This window comes from Pteronotus mesoamericanus, unplaced genomic scaffold, assembly GCF_021234165.1.
Source record: "Pteronotus mesoamericanus isolate MK-2021 breed Mesoamerican mustached bat unplaced genomic scaffold, CSHL_Meso_final contig_24, whole genome shotgun sequence".
In the NCBI taxonomy this organism is placed as follows: domain Eukaryota; kingdom Metazoa; phylum Chordata; class Mammalia; order Chiroptera; family Mormoopidae; genus Pteronotus; species Pteronotus mesoamericanus.
Genome location: NW_026555100.1, coordinates 1,720,736 through 1,741,500, shown reverse-complemented (window position 1 = coordinate 1,741,500; position 20,765 = coordinate 1,720,736). Strand labels below are relative to the sequence as shown.

At 48.1% G+C, this 20,765-nt stretch overlaps 1 protein-coding gene across 1 annotated transcript in view; it reads right to left on the bottom strand.

Moving 5' to 3' along the window:
• Window positions 1-20,765, bottom strand: part of DLG5 (discs large MAGUK scaffold protein 5) — a 125,850-nt gene that overhangs the window by 12,424 nt on the left and 92,661 nt on the right. The window contains exons 14-27 of the mRNA XM_054572497.1: window positions 20,462-20,554; window positions 18,001-19,020; window positions 17,108-17,231; window positions 16,632-16,776; window positions 15,110-15,222; window positions 14,367-14,456; window positions 13,915-14,065; window positions 11,973-12,135; window positions 11,708-11,841; window positions 10,846-10,992; window positions 9,529-9,712; window positions 8,733-8,881; window positions 7,693-7,863; window positions 6,618-6,814 (exon numbers count right to left, since the gene is read on the bottom strand). Of these exons, the coding sequence (XP_054428472.1) occupies window positions 6,618-6,814; window positions 7,693-7,863; window positions 8,733-8,881; window positions 9,529-9,712; window positions 10,846-10,992; window positions 11,708-11,841; window positions 11,973-12,135; window positions 13,915-14,065; window positions 14,367-14,456; window positions 15,110-15,222; window positions 16,632-16,776; window positions 17,108-17,231; window positions 18,001-19,020; window positions 20,462-20,554 (2,881 nt within the window). The remainder of the gene's footprint in view (window positions 1-6,617; window positions 6,815-7,692; window positions 7,864-8,732; window positions 8,882-9,528; window positions 9,713-10,845; window positions 10,993-11,707; window positions 11,842-11,972; window positions 12,136-13,914; window positions 14,066-14,366; window positions 14,457-15,109; window positions 15,223-16,631; window positions 16,777-17,107; window positions 17,232-18,000; window positions 19,021-20,461; window positions 20,555-20,765) is intronic.

The window sequence follows — 20,765 nt, the reverse complement described above, 5'->3', positions numbered from 1 at the left end:
AAATAAATAAAATATTTTTTAAAAATAAAAATGGGTGAAAGATTTCAGTAGACAATTCTCCAAAAAGACATACAAATGGCCAAAAAGCATATAAAAAAGATAATCAGGGAGATCAAGATGGCGGAGGAGTGAGTGAAAGTCACACTGACCTCCTCCCAGGACCAACCTGGAATTACAACTAAACTGTGGAGAAACCACCTGGAACAAACAACTGAACAATAGCGAGAGAGGAGCCTTGTAACCCTGGAGACAGGAGAATGGGCTTTAGCGCAATCCAACTGGTAAGGAGTGCGGTACAGACCTGAGAAGGCGGGCAGGGCGCCCACGGGCAGCAGCATCAGGATATTGAAATGGCCAGCTGGATTCCCCTGAGAAGAACAGGGTCTAAACCAAAAGCGGGGATCTCTAGCCCACAGCACCAGAGCCCAAAAAGCACACAGAAAACAGCCAGCTGCGAAAAGCGGCAGGGTTGCTCTCTGCCAGAGACAGGCGGCTGAAGACACAAAGAGCCTTCTAAAGGGCCAACGCAAAATTTTTATTTGCAGCCTCTTACACTGGTCTCCGTCAAACATGGAGGCAGAGTGGGCTAGAGACACCTGAGGAGAGACTGGGGAAGGAGGCTTTGGGGAAAAAACTGAGAGAGTAGCTGGGAGGATCTCAGTGCTGACTCATACCCCATGCAGCAGCAGCCATCTTGCTCAGGCAGAGACTACTGTCCCTGAGCGGCACCAGCGTCAGAGGACCCAGTAGCCCCGCCCCCAGGTGGGATTCCACCCCGCCCTGTGCTGTCTAAGCAGCCTGCTGAGTGCAGAGTGGCAGCCACAGACAATGGATCCCTGGCTAAAGGGGGGCGCAGAGAGGTCTGGAGACACTTGAGAGACTGGGGATGGAGGCTTTGGGGAGAGAACAGAGAGAGTAGCCAGCGGGATCCCAGTGTGGACTCCTCCCCTATACAGCAGCAGTGTGAGAAGACCCAATAACCCCGCCCCCAGGAGGGACTCCCCCCTGACCTGAGCTAAGACACCCTGCTGAGTGCAGAGTGAATAGATTAACAGCTGAAGGAGAGAGCCACAAACAGTAGATTACTGGAAGTCTCGAACAGACTGCCTAAGGTCAGACAGGGTCAACATCTGACATCATCAGAGGCAGATCCAGAAAGTAAAAACAGCGGTCTCCAACCACAGAAGTTCACACCACAAAATCAGGAAATCAAGACAGATCAACTTAAGAAGCAGAAGCAAAAGAGAAGAGTCTCACAAATAATGGGAAGAAAAAGAAATATGCCCCCCTAGAAGGGAAAGGAGGAATCGCCACAAAGAGAATTAAATGAAATAGAGGCAAGTAAACTATCAGATATTGAGTTCCAAACAATGGTTCTAAGGAAGCTCGGTGAGCTCAGAGAACTCAGAGAGAATTTCCAAAAACTACAGGGAAACTACAAGGACCATATCGCATACTCTATCAGCATGAAAAAGGACATAGAAACTATCAATAAGAGACAAGAGGAAATGAAGAATACAATTTATGAATTGAATAACACAGTAGAAGGAATCCAAAGCAGGCTAGATGAAGCTGAGGACTGAATTATCGAGTTGGAGGACAAGGTAGAAAAAAGCTCCCAGAAAGAGCAAGAAAATGAAAAAAGACTCAAAAAGAATGAAGAGACATTTAGGGAAATGCAGGACAACCTGAAACATAATAATATCCGTATAATAGGGATACCAGAAGGAGAAGAGGATGAGGAAGGGATAGAGAACCTGTTTGAAAAAGTCATGATGGAAAACTTCCCCAATTGGAGGAGAGAAAAAGGCACACAAGCCCAGGAAACAAGGAGGGTTCCATTTGAGAGGAGTCCAATGAGGCCCACTCCAAGGCACATCATCATTAAAATGGCAAATATCAAAGACAAACAGAGAATCCTAAAGGAAGCAAGGGAGAAAGAGGTAGTAACATATAAGGGAGCTCCAATACGGCTAGCAGCTGACTTCTCAACAGAAACACTGCAAGCCAGAAGGGAATGGCAAGAAGTATTCCAAGTATTGAAAAGCAAAGGCCTGCAACCAAGACTGCTCTACCCAGCAAGGCTCTCAATTTAAATGAAAGGCAAAATAAGGAGTTTTCCAGAGAAAAGAAGGCTAAAAGAATACACCTCCACCAAACCAGCACTGCAAAATATGCTAAAGGGACTGCTTTAAAGTGAAGAAAAAGGGTCTATGAATACTCAGTTCCTTTCAGAGTTACCAATACTTGATATTACCAATATTTTTAATACTCATTAATCGGATTGTGACAATGATGTTATTTTAATTGTTCCTTTACTATTTTTTGGAATGAAACCTATTTTAGTGTATTTCTATTATTTTTTTTAAAAAGCTTTAAATGACTATTTGGTATTCTTTAGCCATTTATTGGTTAAAGGTTTGTAGAACTTTTTTCCCTAAAAAAAGAAAAACAAAAACAGAAAACCTATTAACCATGTTTTAGATGTGTTGCAAATACTTTTCTATTCTATTCCTGGTCCTTTAACTTTTTTTATATGTATATTACTATATAGTTAAATATTTAATATAGTCATATTGTCAATATTTACTTTATAGCTTCTGGGGTTGAATAGTTTACTTCAGGTCATGAAAAATATTAGTTTGTATTTTCTTCAAAAACTCCTTAGATTCTACATATTGATTTTCAACTCACCTGAATATTTCTTGTATAATGTGTGAAATAGGGCTCTATATTTGTTTTATGTCAAGTAATAGTGGCCCATGCACCTTATTTGTTGAGTAAGCCTTATTTTATCCATTATTTGAAATATCAACTTAATCATACATATATTAATCAGATATATGTTTGTCTCTAGAATGTTCATTATATTTCATTGATCTACTTGATTATGTCTGTGCTGGTGTCACGCTGGTTTAATTGCTGAGACTTTATAATGGTTTAAAAATTTTTTAATATTTTATAATTAACTTTGACATTTAAAAAAATAAATAAAATCAGTCTGCATTTAAGAAAAAGAGAGAGATGGAACTCCTACCTTTTGTGACAACATGGATGGAACTGGAGAATATTAAGCTAAGTGAAATAAGCCAGCTGATGAAAGACAAATACCATATGATCTCACCTATAAGTGGACTCTATTCAACAAAATAAACTAACGAACAAAATAAAGCATAGGCATGGAAACATGGAGCAGACAAAGTGACCAGAAGGGAGGGGGGAAAGAGGACAATGGTGGAAATAAGGGGAAGGGACTAGACAAAGAACATGTATGAATGACACATGGACATAGACAACAGAGTTGGAATTGACTGTGGGAGTGGGAGAGGGGGGTAGGGTGGGTGAGGGGGGTAAAGGGGTAAAAATTGAGACAACTGTAATAGGATAAACATGATTTATAAATTAAAAAAAATAAAAGTGATCTAAATACTTCAAAAAAAATCAATGTCACTAAATAAGAGAAATACAAACCAAAACTACATCGATATACCACCTTACACCCATTAGGATGGCCTCTACCTAAAGAATGAAAAAGAACAAGTATTAGCAAGAATGTAAAGTGGAACCCTTGTGTACTGCTATGGTAAAGTAAAATGGTATAGCTACTATGGAAAACAGTATAGTGTTTCCTCAAAAAAAATTAAAAACAGGATCATCAAATGATCCAGCCATCCCACTTCCAGGTATATAGACAAAAGAATTCAAAGCAGGATCTCAAAGAGTTTTTTGCACACTCATGTTCATACAGCATTATTCACAGCGGCCAAGAGGCAGAAGCAGTCTAAATGTCCATTGAGAGATGACTGGGTAAAGAAAATATGGTAGAAAGATCCAATGGACTACTATGCAGTCTTAAAAAATGAAGGAAATCCTGTCACATGCTACAACATGGATGGACCTCAAGAAAATTTTGCAAGCTAAGTAAGCCTATCACAAAAGGACAAGCACTGTATTATTCCATTCATATGAAGTATCTGAAGTAGTCAAAATGATAGAAATAGAAAAAAGGTGGCATGGTTGTCAAGAGTGGTGGGGAGACACGAGGGTAATTAGTGTTTAGTGGGTATAAAGTTGCAGTTTTGCAAGAAAAAGTTCTAGAGATCTGTTGCACAACAATGCAAAAATACACTTAACACTACTGAACTGGATACTTAAAAATAGTTAAGATGGTAGATTTAATGATACATGTTTTTACCACAAAAATATCAAATGAATACTAAAACTAAAATATGCATTTTCCAAAATAAGAACATACTGGACACAAGAGAAGAAGCACTGATGAACAAGTAAAGGGTTGGCAGAAAACATCCAGGCTGAAGCATGGAGAAAAAAAGATGGAAAATGGCGGGGGGCGGGGGTGGCGGGAGGGGGGGGAGACACATGTGGGACATGGTCAAAGAAGTAAGAAAGATATAGAAAGAGAGGAAAGAAGAGCACAGAAGTAGTTCTAAGGAAACAATGGTCAGGCACTTCCCAAATTGTAAATATATGCGCACTTTACCATACCTATCGTATACTTCGATAAAATGAAAAAAAACTGAGGCATCATTGTCCTATGGACAATATTTCTTGTATGTTCAATAAATGTGTCTATTTTTCATAAAAAAAAAAAATGAAAAAAAAAAGTTAGTCACCATGGGTTAAAAAACAAACAACCAACCATATGCTCCTTGTAAGACACATTTAAATATAGTTACAGGACAGTTTAAAGTAAAAGGATAGAAAAAGATGAGCTGTACAAACACTAATCAAAATAAAATGGGTAAAAAAATATCAGACAAAGTAGACTTTAATGCAAGAAACGTTTCTAGAGATAAAGAAGTACATTTCACTATGATAAGAGGTCAATTTACTGGAAGATATAATAATTCAAAGATACATGCACCTAAAGACAATTTCAAAAAACTGACAAACTAAAAAGGAGAATAAGACAAATGGTTATTTTTCAAAGATACTAATATATCCATTGAACATATAACAAATGTACCAGAGATGGTGTCTATGGGAGAAAAGGGAAGGGGGAATATGAAAGTGGAGGTCAAAGAAATAAAAATTAAATAATCGAGTAAACTTGCCATAATCAAGAGGTTAGCAGACTTCATCTGCAAAGGACAAGTTAGTAAATATTTTAGGTTTAAAAGGCCAAGAGGCAAAATCAAGTAATTATTATTGCCAAAAGGCTGCCATTTTTACATTTTACAATGTAGGAACTCATTCTCAGCACACAGTCCATAGGGAACCAGTCAGTGGGCCTTGTTGGCTCAGTTGGTTAGGCATTGTTCCACAAATTCAAAGGTCACCAGTTCGATTTCTGGTCAGGGCACATGCTGGGGTTGCAGGTCTGGTCCTCAGTCTGGGCACTGCTCGAGGCAGTCGATCAATGTTTCTCTCTCACAATCGATGTTTCTCTCCCTCTCTTTCTCCTTCCTTTCCCCTCTCTCTAAAAAAATAAATAAAATCTTTAAAAACAGTCAGTGGGCCACATTTGGTCCATGGGCTGTGCTATGTCAACACCTGTCCTGACTCAGATGACAGTGAGCCATGAAAAAGGTAGGATTCACTCAATTCACTGTGCCAAAGACCTTAATTTTAAAAACAAGGAAGAAGCCCTGGTTGGTATGGCTTAGTGGATTGAGTGCCGGCCTACAAACCGAAAAATCACTGGTTCAATTCCCACATGCCTGGGTTGTGGGCCAAGTCCCTGGTTCAGGGTGTGCGAGAGGCAACTGATTGATGTCTCTCGCACATTGATGTTTCTCTCCCTGTCTTTCTCCCTTCCTTCCCTTCGCTCTAAAAATAAATAAAATCTTTAATAAAAATAAAAAAATAAGGAAGGAAGGGAGGAAGAGAGGGAAGAAGAAAACAGGCTGTCCTACCTTATGCCACTCATTGCCACCTCCACACTCAGAAAGGTCCACGTTCTAGGACCGTGATCACATATCAGAGTCTGAGGAGCAACTTTCAGAAGCCACCTCCTGCTTTATAGGGCCATCTGCCAGGGGATGTCCAACTCCCTAATATGCAACTCCAGGCCTGGATGAGCACCCAGGCCTGGGAAGATCTTGTAGAAATTATTAACAGATACAAAGGTGAGAAAAGGGCAAAGATCTACAGAGACTAGTAGTCCTTGGTCACCACTGAGTAGCCTATAATATGGCCAAAATGAACTAGAAGCAGTGCATTGAGTATTTTGCCCACTTAATGCCTGTCCTTCCCTACTAACAGAACCTGTATTGCAGGCTAGCAATGTGCCTTTTCAACTTTCTTGCACATGTGAGTTGCCAATGGAATGCAAGTAGAAGTCGGAGGGGTGGGGCTTCTGAGTGAGCTATGTAAAGAGGCATACTCAGCTAAGGCACATTTTGCCTTGCCCCTTCCTTCTTCCTGCTGCTGGAACATGGATGTGATGGCTAGAGCTGCAAAGAAAGCCATATCCTACAGAGAGTTGACTGAAGACAGTAGCACCACCATTCCAACCCAGACATCTAACTCTAGACTACTTCAGTGCAAAAGCAAAGTAAACCTCTACCTTGTTTAAATCATTGTTGTATGGATTCTGTGCTCAACAGCAAACCCAATCCTGAGAGCTCGTTGGAAAAACAAGCTCAGTCACTTGCCTTCAAAGAGTGGAATGGAATCATTGGAAAAGGTGTCCAAGGCGAGGAGGTCTTTCCCATCTTTGGACCCGCTGCGTTTGTGCTTATGTTTTCTTCGAAAGAAGGATCTGCGTGCAGCTGCTGACAGTGTCTTTGAGGCGTTGTTGTCATCTTTGACTTCAGACATGCTGAGCCTCCTGGAGAATTCTTGGTCCATCCTGCAGTCACAGGGAGTGGCAGTTCTGGGAAGGGACCATTTCCCACCCCATTTGCCCATGAGAAAAACGAGAGCTGGGAGTCAAAGCTCCTCTAACATTCTTCTGCAGGTCTGTGTCACCCACCCATGCCACCCACCCACCCATGCCACTGAGGACCCTTGGAACCACTGCTGCGGGGGCTACACGAACACCAGTGCTGGGAGCAAGCTCTCAGAGTGGGCCAATTTCTGTATTCAGATGGATGTCAAAAGCAACTAAGGCTTCACCTGGTGGTATTACAAGTAATGCTTCCTGCCATAAGAGGTATGAAGCACGGATACACACTGAACATGGACAGACCTTAGACAGGTTATACCAAGTCAAAGAAACAGCCACAAAAGATCACAGGCTATATGACTGCATCCACATTAAAGTCCAGAACAGGGAAAACTACAAACATGGAAATATTCATGGTTGCCTACAGTTAGAGAAAGCGGCAGGGAAGAGAGAAGGACAAAGGGGGATAGCTAAATGGTATATGATTTCTTAGATGAACAGGATGTTCTAAAATTGACTGTGGTGAGGGTTGCACATATCTGTGAATATACTAAAAAGCCATGAATTGTACACTTCGAGTAAACTGTATATGTGAATTACATCTCAGTAAGTTTGTTAAAAATAAGAAAAGGTGTGTCTCCTAAGTTGCCACTGTGCTTCTGTATAGCTCTGACTTATGTCCAGCATTGACTTAGGCTAGAAGTAGCTTTTTAGATGGGCAATTTGGGCACGACAAATAGACCAGAAGCCGAGATTAATAGCAGAATGAATCCTCCATCCTGTCGGATAGCGCCACAGGTGCTGCCCGACCAGACCCCAAGCCCCGCACACAAAACACTTACACATATTTGCTGGGGATCTGCCCACGCTGGATCTTCTGGGCATTCTCATCCAGCTGCCATGCCATCCAGGACCCAAATGTGCCCTGGGGCAAAGTGTCATCGACATAGAGGATGTCATCTTTCTTAAAGCTCAGCTCATGCTCCACCTCTGCCAGCCGGTCATACAGAGCCCTGGACCAGGTGACAAAGGGAAGAGGATCAGAAGGCCATATGCCTTGGCAGCCGCACTCCTAGGTCTGCTCTCCTGGTCTAAGCTCTCCCAGATCATGATCAGAACCTGCTATCTCCCCTCATCCTGGTGGTGGTTCCCAAAGAAGGGAGCCCAGACTTTACACAACAAGACAAAGAACCTACCTTTCTTCCCTGAGATCAGAGGCTCCCTGGAGACAAGGGCTGCCTCATTCCAGTCAGATAAAGAACTTACTGCCAAGGACCAAGGCTGCATCTACTCATCCATGTGAGCCTTTCCCACTTGCCCTCTTCCTCGACTTAAGGTTAATGGTTCCTACAGATTAGAAACTCTCTACGATGAAAGCATGTCATCCCCAACCAGGGAGGGGATCCTATGGACAGGGTCCCATACCTCATAATACACAACTGATCAGTGTTTTGATTCTTTTTGTGGGCTCAAATCTTAGGTAGTATGAAGGAAGCTATGAGCACCCCCTAGAAACCACCAGGTGCCTGTCCCCCCAACACACATTTCATACAGTCAGTCAGGGCCCTGTGGACACACTGCAGAGGGATCGGCAGAGCTGGGTCAGGGGAAAGCTGGGAAAGGAGGGCAGCACACAGGAAAATGGGCTCTGAAGCGTCAAAATCCCCCCAGGCCCAAACCCTAAAGTGGAAGCTATGGCCCCACAAGCCCTTGTGGGATTTTCTAAGTCACAAGTGTCTCACCATCAGCTTGCAGTTTGGGGCCCAAGTAATGATCACAGGCCTCACACTTTGGGGCCAGAATGCAGACATTTACTACAAACAGTCTTCATCAAAAGCCTCTTCCCTGGCCCCAAATCCCTGGAACCCATAGCCACTGGCACCTGATGTAGAAGCTGTCGCCAGGCAGGCCCTTGACCTTGGCAAACTCCTCTGGGCGGTACTGCACCTTCAGGCGGACACCATCCTTGGGCTTTAGCATCTCCACATAGACCTCCTCTACCGTCTTGCTGCGCACGTCCAGATTGCCGTACTGCCCAGGGACAAGGAACCAGGGTCAGGGGGCAGAAGCCAGCGGCAGCTTGGGTACCCGTGAGAGGCAGATTGTGGGATAAGGTGCAGATCCAACATACCCCTCACAGAGAACCTGCCTGTCCCCCCTTCACAGGGAGAGCGAAGTCATCTGCTGTCCGCTGTGCTCCACAGCAGGATAGAAGCATGTCACCCCCCACCAGGAGGGGGCCCTAGAGACAGGAATCCATACCTCACAAAACACAGGTGATCAGTGTTTTTATTCTTTTTGTGGTCCAGAAGAAACCCTGTTCTGTCCCCCAAAAAGTAATGCTGCACTTCATCTTGTTTATGCTACTTGTATTTCTCAATGCCTGCAACCCAGCTCCGCCACCCAACAGGAGAGCCGGCGAGAAGCAGATGACACTCTCTATCACATCAGTCCTGCTGCTGACAAGACCAGAGCACCTTCCCTCCGGATGCCAGTGCCCAAGCCAGGCCCCTGCCCACTTCCCTGTGATCTGCCCCGAGGGTCTTGGCAGCATTCAACACCGACAAGCGGTGCCAGGTGAGAGGCTGTACTCCTCCATCTCCTATGCCACCTGAGAATGCAGGAAGCCAGAAGAGCAGAGAGGGGCCTGGCCTGCTGCTCAGCAGCTCAGAACTCACCTCAAGGATGAGGTCCCCCGGCACAAGGCCATCGGGGCCCTTGGCAGGACTGTCATCCTCCACCTCAGCTACAAACACCCCGTGCAGGTTCCCCCCACATAAATGCACTCCAAGCTCCAGCTGGGACTTTCGGATGAAGACGACTCGTGGCTCTGGGCTCTTCTTGTTTGCATCTCCCACCATCCTTTCAGGAAAGAAAATGGAGTTCCTTAATCATGCACAGGGAGGGAGGAGGACACGGAAAAGACAAAACAGTGGCCAAGACCTTAACTGCTTCTGCTTGCTCCCGTGTCTCATGAGGCCTCAGAACCATGGGGAGCTGAAAGGTGGTCCCAGTTCTAGTGATTTAGCATATAGGCAGGACGCTGAGGTTTGGCCGAGATGACAACATGGGCCCCAGGTCACAAAGCCAGTTGGGAACAGAGCGGAAATCAAAGCATCTGCTTTCTAGCCCAGCTGTCAACCATGTGCCTTAGGCTGTGCATCTCTCCCACCTGGATTGTACTTGTTTTCCTAACCTTATTCTGCCTATGGAAACTCCTGGTCCCACTGACCAGAACACAGCTCATTTGGCAAGTGTTTACTGAGCAGCTTCTAAGGCCCAGGTACTGTGCTAAACCACAAAGAGGGACCCATTGCCATCAAGGAACTCAAAATGCAGTGAGGGAGACTAAAGCAAGCAACAGACTGAGTGAAGGAAAAGGTACAAGGACGGAGCTTTATGAAAGGGGACTCAGGGGAGATACCAGCTGGCAATTACAATGTGCTGCAGGTAAGTTTCACTGTGACAGACTCTAGTGCAAAGGACACAGAGCTGGCCTCATTCTGAGTGAGGCAGGGGCTTGGTTAAGGTCCCCCCACAACAGGGAAACAGCTCCGTGCAGGACTGCATGCCCTGGCCTGCTTGGCGTTCTCCCCATCTCCTGCACAAGCTCCCACATGTGCTCTGCAGCCACCTGCCCACAGGAAACCTAATCACGCTTCCTGACTGCTCTCCACATCTACCCTTTGCATACCTAACCCCTGCTCATCCTGAATGTTTTGACTTAGCTTTCATCACTCCCTGACACACTCCTGACTACTCCATCGTGGCCTGTACTGCCCCTCCTAGCAAGTACATGAGAAAAAAAGCAAGCAAGAAAGGACAGGAGGGAGGAAGGGAAAGAGCCTGCTGTGTGGTCAGCTGCACAGGGTGACACCGCCATTCAGTACCCACACCTTTCAGAGGATGTGCTTATGCTGTGACAATGACGCCCGCCTGGCCCACCCATCCACTGAGGCACACAGGAAGAAAGCTCACAGCATGCATTTGCTGACCTGGAGGTGGGGCCGCTCTGCTTGGGTGGAGGGGTGCCAGGGCCCTCGTCCTGCTCCATCAGCGGGTCAATGACAGAGGGATGCTCTGGGGTGGTAGCACCACTGCCCTGGAGTGTGGAGTGGGTGCTAGCAGGGTCCAGATGGGAGCTGGGGATACAGGACAGGAAGAATAAGGAGCAGCACACAGCCTTGAGCGCCCAAAAGAGCCATGTGCTCTCTCCGGATGACCAGGGCTAGGCAGTGAACAGGGACCAGGTTACAGGACAATGCACCCTGAGCCCTGAGAAGAGCAGATGCCCTAGGGGCTTGAACTCAGGTCACCCCCCCCTAGAGAACCTGCCTGTCCTGCCCTCATCATCAGTCCTCAACTTGGGACCTGCTGCAAAGGTGTCAGCCTGGGGGACACGCAAATTCGTGTCCCTCTTCCTCTGCGCATCTCACTTCACCCCCGGGACTGAGCTGTGCAGTGCTACATGGCAGGGTCACGTTCTCCCCTCCTCTCTTCCGCCCTGTAACCCACGGCTTAAGGGCAAATACGGGCAGTGTCTGCTTGTGGACAGGGGCTCCGTGTGAATCCCGCCCCGGTGCCTCAGCTCCTGGCTATTACACCGACAGCTGCAGGGCCTCCTGCAGCACACGGGGACCCAGCCATCTGTTTCCATACCCTATTTCAAAAGGAGACACCTGCTCTCTAATATGTCCTTTCTCTAAAACCCAGGGCTAGTCAACTCTCCTCTTACAGCAACAGAATGCCCAGAACTTGCAGCTGGCACCCTGGGTCTCCCTGTGGTGAGCCATGCACCTGCCACACTCATCTCACCTCCCCCAGCCCAGTCGGCCTTTCAGAGGCCCAGGCCCTCACCTGGACCGGGAGTGGCTGCTGAGCTGGTGCATGTGGGGGTTGTACTGGGCCAGGATGGTGATGGTGTCACACTGCTGCCCAATGATGAGCCGGGCCTGCTGCTCCGTGGCACTCCGCAGGTTTATGCCATTGAACTAGGAAACACCCATAGTGGGTCCAGTGATATGGCAGGGCGGGGAATGTGGGGAGCACCACTTTTCCATGGAAGGGAAGCAAAGAGGAGAGGAAGGAGGGAAGGAAGTAGTGCAGACAGGCAGCCACTTACCTCAAGTAACTGATCCCCATACTCAAGGCCAGCCTGGTGGGCGATGCTGCCCCCTGTCACCTTGGAGACGTAGACACCGCCCTTCTCTCCACTCACGATGGAGATGCCCAGTGGCTCTGAGCCCTTCTGCAGCTTGACATGGCGTGGCTCCTCCACGTAGGGCCTTGGAAAAGAGACATCAATTTTGGGGACTCAGACCCAACAAAAAGATTTGGGCAAGATTTGAGGCAAGGCATGCAATCAGCTATGCAGAAAGGGCCAGGGAGCACCAGAAGCTCCTATGATGACACAGCTGCATGGGAACATGATGACCCCACCTTGTATGACAGTGATACACATTCCTGCAACCTCATGCTACACAAACACAACGACCCCAAATGGACACGAAGCACCCAGCTCCAAAGACACAAAGAATTGTCCAATTGAACTACAAGTACTAATATAAGCAGGGGAAATGCACAAAGGTTTTCATAATATGAGAAGAGCTCCTTTAAGTGTGCAATTTACACACCCCCAGTGGGGTCTAAAGATGGTCTCAGATGAAAAGAAATGGCTTCTGGGATGACATTCACCCAAGAAGAGACAATATAATGTATCGGTTTTATATTTACCTGTACACAGGGTGATGTAAAATGATCATGGAAATTAAGCTAAAGCAAACCCAAGCCATCAGAAAGGGAGCAGGGAGGCTCAGAGTAAGGCAGCGACCATGCACTTGCTGGCCTAGGGGCAGAGGACCACGTGCCAGGGGCACAAGGGGGCTTGAGTGGGGGCCTCAAGTCAGGCCAACCTCAGACTCCTCAGGGAGGAGGACCTGGGCCTGGCAGCCTTGGGCAGTCTCAGGAGGGATCTGTGGTGGTGAAGACATCTGGAAGGTGCGAAAGGTTAGAAACAGAGGGATGCTTGGAGAAGGAAGACAATCCCAGACTCCTGGAACATAACAGACAGAAAGACAGCCAAGTGACTGCACTTAACGCTGCCCTGAGCTCTTCCTTTCAGGAAAAAATCATGGCTAAAGGTCTGGTTAGAACCAGTAGGAGAGCCATCTCCTTGGGCTGCCCTCCAGAGCACATGGGTGGGGTGGATCCATGTGGATCCACGTGGTAAAGGATAGAAGGACAGGAGGAGGGCTGGACCCTGAGCCATCCACCCCTGCAACCCAGAGGCACAGCCATCTCTCAAGCTCTGTGAGACTCAGGCTGCATCCTCATTGCTCAGGGCCTAGTCCTCTTAGATGCTGAGATGAAAATCTTTCTTGACTTGTCACTTCTCCTATCCCACCCCCCAAAGCATTCTCCCCTTCCCAAACTCACCTGCTCTGCAATGCTTTCCTTGACCCTCCAGCTCAGATGCATCATCAGTCCCTGGCCTGCACCCTCTATTACTTCAAGGTTCAACATATATTAGAGTGCTAGGCAGTTTAGAGTTATAAGTACCCTTAGTGAGCAACCACCCCAACACCATCCTCACGCCCCGGCCCAGGACAATGTTATTGAGGCCCAGAGCTGGGAGCAGGTCGCCTGCCCAGGCCAGCCTGCAGACGCAGCAGAGGTGGTTTCTGGTCTGGGGCCACTCACTGAATACCCTTTCCTCTATTCCACCTCCAAACAACACAGCTATCTTAAAAAAGAACAGGTAGCTGAATTGTAATAGCCATACAATAGACGCCATGAAGCCGTTACAAATGATATCAAGATTGACTGACACATAATGACATCCAGGACATGCTGTGGCTAAGACAAGACAGGTTGCTTGGGCAACACGTCAGTGAATGCTAGGTGACCCAAACAAGGGTGGCCCTGCCCTAGGATCAATTCAGTTGGAACTCTCCAACCCACGCTGCTCCTACCAACAGGCACCTCCCCTTGACTGAGCCCTGGCCTGCTGGCAGGGATGTACTGTCCATCACTGTGTCCGGCACAGATGCCCAGGTCATGCTCACCTGTCCTTTCTCCGTTCCCCGAGGGCCACGGGGTTGACTGCAATTCTAGGCAACGTGGAGGCTGAGGTCTGGGACTGGCTACAGGAGGACAGGGTGTCAATGTTGAGGGGTGATTGCGGAGGTGTGCTGCATTCAGAATGCGACAACGAACCTGCCAAAAAAGGTGTGGGGTAATGTGGGCCTCGATCTTGCATCTCATTCTCCAGCAGCAAAGATCCAGAGGGAGATATGATTCAGACACACGGCCCCACACCTCGGCCACATCACAAGTCCTTGAATTCAGGTGCTGGACTCCATATGGCCTTTCTATTCCCCCCACTAGGCCTGAGGCTGGACTCAATCAGTTTTTACAGACTGGCTGAAATGATGAGGCAGCTATAAGCAATGCCCAGACACTCCACCAGGAGGACAGTGTGAAACAGCAGGCTGAGGAGGGAGTGCTGAGTTCTCACCTCTTTCAGAGCCCACAACAGACCGGGGATATCTTGGCGTAGATGGGATTTTAATGCGTTCTGCCTTGAACTGCAAGTTGCTTGAAGATCCTATGGTTCCATAAGGGGACAAAATTTTAGGTCTGTGAGTAAACACCACCTCTCGCCCCTTCTAGTGGTCAGGGAAGACACTCAAGTCATGACAAAATGTGAAGAAGGGCCCTGCCATTTACCCCCAAGGGGACCTAAATGTGGAAAAGGCATGAAAAGCAGACACTTAATGCCCAGTATTTGAATAACCTGTGCAGGCCCAGCCTGCTCCAGAACAGAATCACACCAATCTCATTGTTTGCCTTGGAACAGGGACACTGACCCAAGTGAAAGAGGTGGCTACCTACCTTCTCTCACGAGGCTGAAGCACCACCACCAGAGTCTCATTATGGGGTGAGTGCTAGACTTTGCTCTGGGCTGCACATCCCGTAAGTTAATAGTAATACAGAATGCCCCAGAATGACCAACGAGCTCAGAGACAGGGAGCAGGGCTCCTGGGCCAAGGGGTCACCAGGAACAAACAATACATTGCCTCTAGGGAAAGCGTGGAGACACAATAGAAGGGCAAAGGAAACATGCAGTGAGAAGCTGATCTCATCTCCAGAAGGGGAGGAACCATGTGGGCAGGCCACCAGGTCAGGCAAGATGATGCAGATGGAGATGAAAAAGGTCAGTGACCTACTACAGTGAGAAGGTTCTAGCAGTGCAGTTACCAAGGCGGGCGCTGGAGGGCAATGAGTTGGACCCGTGGGAGGCTCTCATCTCAGAGTAGTCGCTGCAAGTCCTGTGGCTCAGGTCCAGACTCAGGCGTCCCTGGTGCTGAACGCTGCGAGAGAACCAGACAGGTGAGGGGCCGGGGCCAGATGCAGCCTCTGGGGAGTACCGCAAGTGACAGGCCTGGGCAAGGCCTCCCTCCCTGGGCCAGCAGAAGGGAGCCCCAGAAGCCACTGGCTGTTAGCTGACGACAGCATCCTGCACGTGGTAAAAAAGGCCACACAAATGGAGCAGGATCAGCACAGCCACTTCAGCCTCAGCCAGGGCCGGGCTCACTGCAGGAAGGGCTTCTACAGGGAAAACAGAGGCTCTGATTCCTGGGTGGGCCCTCGGAGGGGAAGCCTCTCCTGAGGGGTGAGCAGGGAGAGGCTAGATATGCAGAGGGCCTTGGAGAAGGGCCTGTGAGCTTCAGTCAGGAGAACAAACCTAGGAAACCAGAGAGCAGAGAGCCGAGGCGACACCCCCACCAGCTGGCCTGTAGTCAGGCCCAATTATGTCCTTTTCTAACTGCATAACGAGACTACATCTCTTCCTGCCGAAAATCTTCCTGGGGTCCCACTGTGCTCTGAATAAAACCCAAACTCTGTATCATGGCTGCAGCCTCTGCAGGATTTGTGCCCTATGTCCTGGGCTCCCCTCCTGACTTACCATGCCTTTGTCAAGCTCCCCTAATCTGTCCCAAGAGCCCATCACACTGTTGTCAGGTGCCTGGGCTGCAGCTCCAACAGCCCTCCTTCCTGGGGACTCTGCCCCAGGTCTTGTGCAGCTGGCCTCTTCTCAGCCTCGTAGTCACAGCAGCCTCCCCCCAATCAAGGAACCCACCTAACCCTCTTTCAAGTCAGCCTAGCTTGTCACTGTGTTTTATGCGTTTCAGAGCTACTCAGCACCATCTGGTATCACTCTGTTCACCTTTTCCTATCTGCCTCCCACACCTGAACACAAATGCCACATGAGAAGAAACTTGTCTATTTAATTCTCTACTGCGTCTCTTTGGAACTAGAACAGTCTGGCACTTAGTAAGTGCGAAATAAAAACTTGTAAAACAATGGAATGAACAATGAATGAAAGTGAGCTTGAGTCAGTCTCCTCACTTTTTAAGGATCACTTTCCGCACCTATATGAAAGAGAAACAACAGTCCTTAGAGCCTAGAGGGGCTGTAACAATTCAACGGGATGGTATTTACAAAGGTCTCAGCACAATGCCTGGCACATGAGCAATGAAGCACTGGCTACCATCACTATCATCTTTCCTTAAAATACCTTTTCAAATTTCACGTTGGTGAACGAAGAGAGCATCCTTAAAGTCCACTTTACCTGGGGTCCCAGAGCTGCTCAAACCAGCCCCCTCCCAGCCAGGCAAGGAAGCTTCTCTGTCCACGAGCCTCTTTACGCACCAGGGGATTTATGTCCAAGTAGGCTTGGATGGCTGTGGTGCAGGAGGTGTGGGGTGACTTCACATACCTGGGATGCAAAACCTGGGGGCCAATCTCTCTGGGGACGGGTGGAGAGCTGCAAGGGCCAACCCTGTGGCTACGCACGGTGTAGATGGGGTTCCTCAGGATGGAGCTCACAGTGGTGCTCGGGGTCATGCTCCGGGGAACAGTGCCTAGAAATGGGCTGGGTCAGAACAATCACCCCAAAGCACCCAGCCAGCCCCAGAACTGTGCAAGCCTCTGGCCTCTCTCCATCTGTAAAACGGGAGAGCTCTCTTTGATCCTTCCTATTTCCCAGGCTGCTATGGGGAGAAAGCACTCTGAAAAGCTAAGAGATGTCACTGACACAAGACTAAACATGACCCCAGACAGGGCAGCAATTGCTAGCTCTTTGGACCTCTGGGCTGAAGTGACACAGCTGCTCCCTGAAACAACTGCCTCCACTGGGTGGCCCTGTGGGCCCACAAAGACCCTCCTCCTCCCTGCCCTGCCCAGCTAACTCACCCACAGATGCCTTGCTGGGGTAGAGTGGGGGGTTGCTGTGCCGGCTGGAGTGCCCTGGAGAGTAAGGGGACCAGTCCTGGAGCTCTGGAGAGAGCTCACCACTGGCTGAGACGCACTTCTGCTCCTGCAGAACCAAAGGCAAGAGGGAGTGGCTGGAAACAGGGAAATTGTAAAGGTGTTTACAAGCAATTCTACAATTCTGTCCCTTATATACTAGCTCCTCCCATTTGGACATGAAATGACAGTCGGGAGATGTCATTGCTCATTCACAAGTTGCCTTACACGCCTGGAAGAACTTCCTCAAAAATACTCAGAAAAACTACAGAGAAAGAATCTGTTCTTTCCAATAAAAAAAAGGGGGTGTGTGTGTGAGGGGGGGGGAAGGTGGGCTCTGTATGTATCAGAGCTGTGTGGAGCTCTGTCTGCAGAGAGGAGCATAACTTTGTTCTCCTGCTCACAGCACCCTCCCTTCTGGAAATGACTATCTAACCACAGCAACAAGCCAGCCTGTCCTGCTGCTGGCTAACGGATTCACAAGCGCTATCTTCTCTCCCTAAACCCTTCTAGGTAGGTCTATGTCACCTGGTTTTGTTGTACAATTTCATGAGCTTCTTGTTGAATAAGCGAATTAAATGCTACATCCGAGAACGTGTTTCTCTTTTGGTATCATAGCCCCAGTACTGTGCACATCCCACACTACTCTCCAGTCTCCTAAGGAGGGCTGCTTCCCACTGGCATGCACCGGCCACTCCTTCCTCTCCCTCGGGTAGATGCTCAGAGCAAAAGAGCCAGGGCCAAGCACAAACCTGCTGATGCAGATGCAGGCCACCTGGGGCATTCCCACGGCCAACTACCCTTTCGGACCCCAACCCCCTGCCCAGCGTTGGCTCTACCTCCAGGAACTGAGCAGGAATCACCACTGGTGCAAGCTTTGGCCGGAAGCTGGGAGCAGACTTTGGCCGGCGACGCTTGTGTCCCAGCTCATCTGTTTTCTGGGAGGTGAGGTCCTCGTCACAAGACTTCTTGGCAGGCAGGTAGGAGGAGTCCCCGTCTGCTTCAGGGTAGTAGCTGGAAGCAATGCGGACCCTGGCCTTGCGAGGGGGCGAGGAGTGCATGGGTTCCCCAGGGTCCACGTCAGGGGGCAGGGCACTCGGGGGGCTGGTGGATGGGGAGCTGCCCACCAGGGTGGCCTCAGACTCGGAGCTGGTTTCTAACCTGTGCTGGAATTTAATGGAGTCACTCCTCCTGGGAGGTTTTGGGGGTGTCAGAGGCCCCACCCTCTTGGAGGGCTGGGGGGAATGAGCAGGCCCAGGGCCGGGGAGCAGGTAGTCTATTTTTGGGGGTGTCTGGGGGCGTTTGAAAGTGTTTGGGTCAAAGATAGACTTTCTTTGCTTTGGCTTCTTGTAAACAGAGAGCTTCTCGGGCCCCGCCGTGGAGCTGAGCACAGCCTTAGGCCAGGTCCCACCGCTGTTGGAGCTCTCCGGCTCGGCCTTATCCAGGGGAGCCTCCGTCGCCCCACAGGAACCAGCCTCAGTCTCGAAGGGCAGCAGTGGCCGCCGGCTACGCATATCCATCAGCCCATAGCCACGCTCCCCAGAGGCATCTGAGCGAAAGGAGCTCAGACTACGCTCAGAGGCGCTGGGACATGTCTCGGGGGAGACTGGGAAGGGTCCCCCAGGGAATGGCTTGTGCAGGAAGGAGCTGCTACCTCCTGGGGGGCCCGGCTCTTTCCTGTCCTCCAGCCTGTCTGTGTAGAAGATGTCCGTCTGGGTGGAGTTATTGTGCTGCATCAAGTTCCGTTTATTCTGAGCCTGGACCTCTGGGCCATGGGCTCGGAAACTCAACATCTTATCAGAGTCCTTGATGTTTTCAAAGATGTTCTGGCCACTCCATGAGGAACTCTGAGGGAACACCTGAGTAGGAATTGCAGAGGAGTGAGAAAGAGAGGAAAAGACCACAGAACCTGGCGCTGCCCCTGAAAATGCCCCTGCACATAGAGCTATGGTCAGGAATGGGCCACGGAGCCCTCCAAATGGTAGGCATACACACATGAACACACACGCACAGACACACATACATACCTCTCCCTGACAGGGGAGGCTTTCTCATGGCCCTGGTCACTGTGAACGCACAGGACAGCCATAAAGTGCTCTTGACTTTGAGCACTTTCTGATATCACCTGTGTAATGTCCTGCATACTTTTTAAAATTATTAAATAAAAAAGGTTCATTATTAAAAATACATACCTTATAGTATAGTCACATAATGGAATATTATTCAGCAGTAAAATGAAATGAGCTATCAAGCCATGAAGAAACACATAGGAAACGTACATGCATATTATTAAGTGAAAGAAGCTGATCTGAAAAGGCTACATATTGTATTATTCAAACTATAAGACGTTCTAGAAAAGACAAAACTATCGAAACAGTAAAAAGGTCAGTAAATGATTTCCAGGGATGGGGGTGAGAGAGAAAGGGATGAATAGGTGAAACACAGAGGATTTTTATTACAGTGAAACTATGCTGTGCGATACTGCAATGGTAGATACTTGTCATTTGCACACTTGTCCAAACCCATACAATGTACACCTCACAGAGTAAATCTTCATGTAAATTATGGACTTCAGTTAATACTAATGTTTAACATTGAGAAAAATGAACTCCATTAATCCAAGACATTAATAAAAGGGAAAGCAGAGGGTAGAATGTGAGAATTCTCTATATTAGTTCAACTTTTCTGTAAATCTAAAACTGCTCCCCCAAAATCTATTAATTTTAAAGTAATTAATTTTTTAAAACTTTGCTTAGTAAAGTGGATGGGTCTATTTTTCCCAACTTTCTATTATTAATCTTTTCAACTATGTAGGAAAGTTGGTAGAAAGGTACAATGAACAGCCATAAACCCACCATTTAGATTCAACAATATTTTTTAAAATTGTCTATATCCGTCAATATTGCAGAACATTTCAGAGTATGTTAAAAATATGACATTCCATCCTTAACAATTTTATCATGTACTTCCCCAAAAGAAGGCCATTCTCCTCTGTAATCCCATTACTGTCATTATACTCAGAAAAATTAACACTCCCCTAAGATCAACTAATTATTCAATCCAGATTCAAAAGCATGCCACTCTCTCCAAAATGCTCTTTCAAAGCTGGGGGGTATTTTGGGGTCTGGGGGGGGTTGTTTTAAAACCAGATCCCGGTCAGGGTTCATGCATACCCTGCACTTTGTAAGTCAATACTCCCTTTTCAAGGACCCCAGGGACGCAGAGAAGTGGCTCAGGCAAACGGAGCTTTGCCCGGCCCACAGACAGCAAGAGCAGGGATGGGATGGGCGGGGCCCTTACCTTCAGGAGGGAGAGGGTCAGGGAGTCCTGGCAGCTACGCAGCAGAGATTCACACTCAGTCAGAGATTTGTTGTCCAGTGCAATGCCATTGATCTAGGGCCAGACAGAGAGCCTGTCAGGCCTGCTGCCAGGACAGGGCTCTCCCCCCACCAGCCCATGTTGGGCAGTGGGCCTAATTCTGTAAGGTGTCCAAGTCTGAAGATGGCAAGGGAAAGAAAGCCCCACCCCAATAAGGCCTGAGGAATCCAGTTAAAGGGCTTCTGAAGCAAATTAAACACACAGCCTTAAAATCACTCTACAGAAA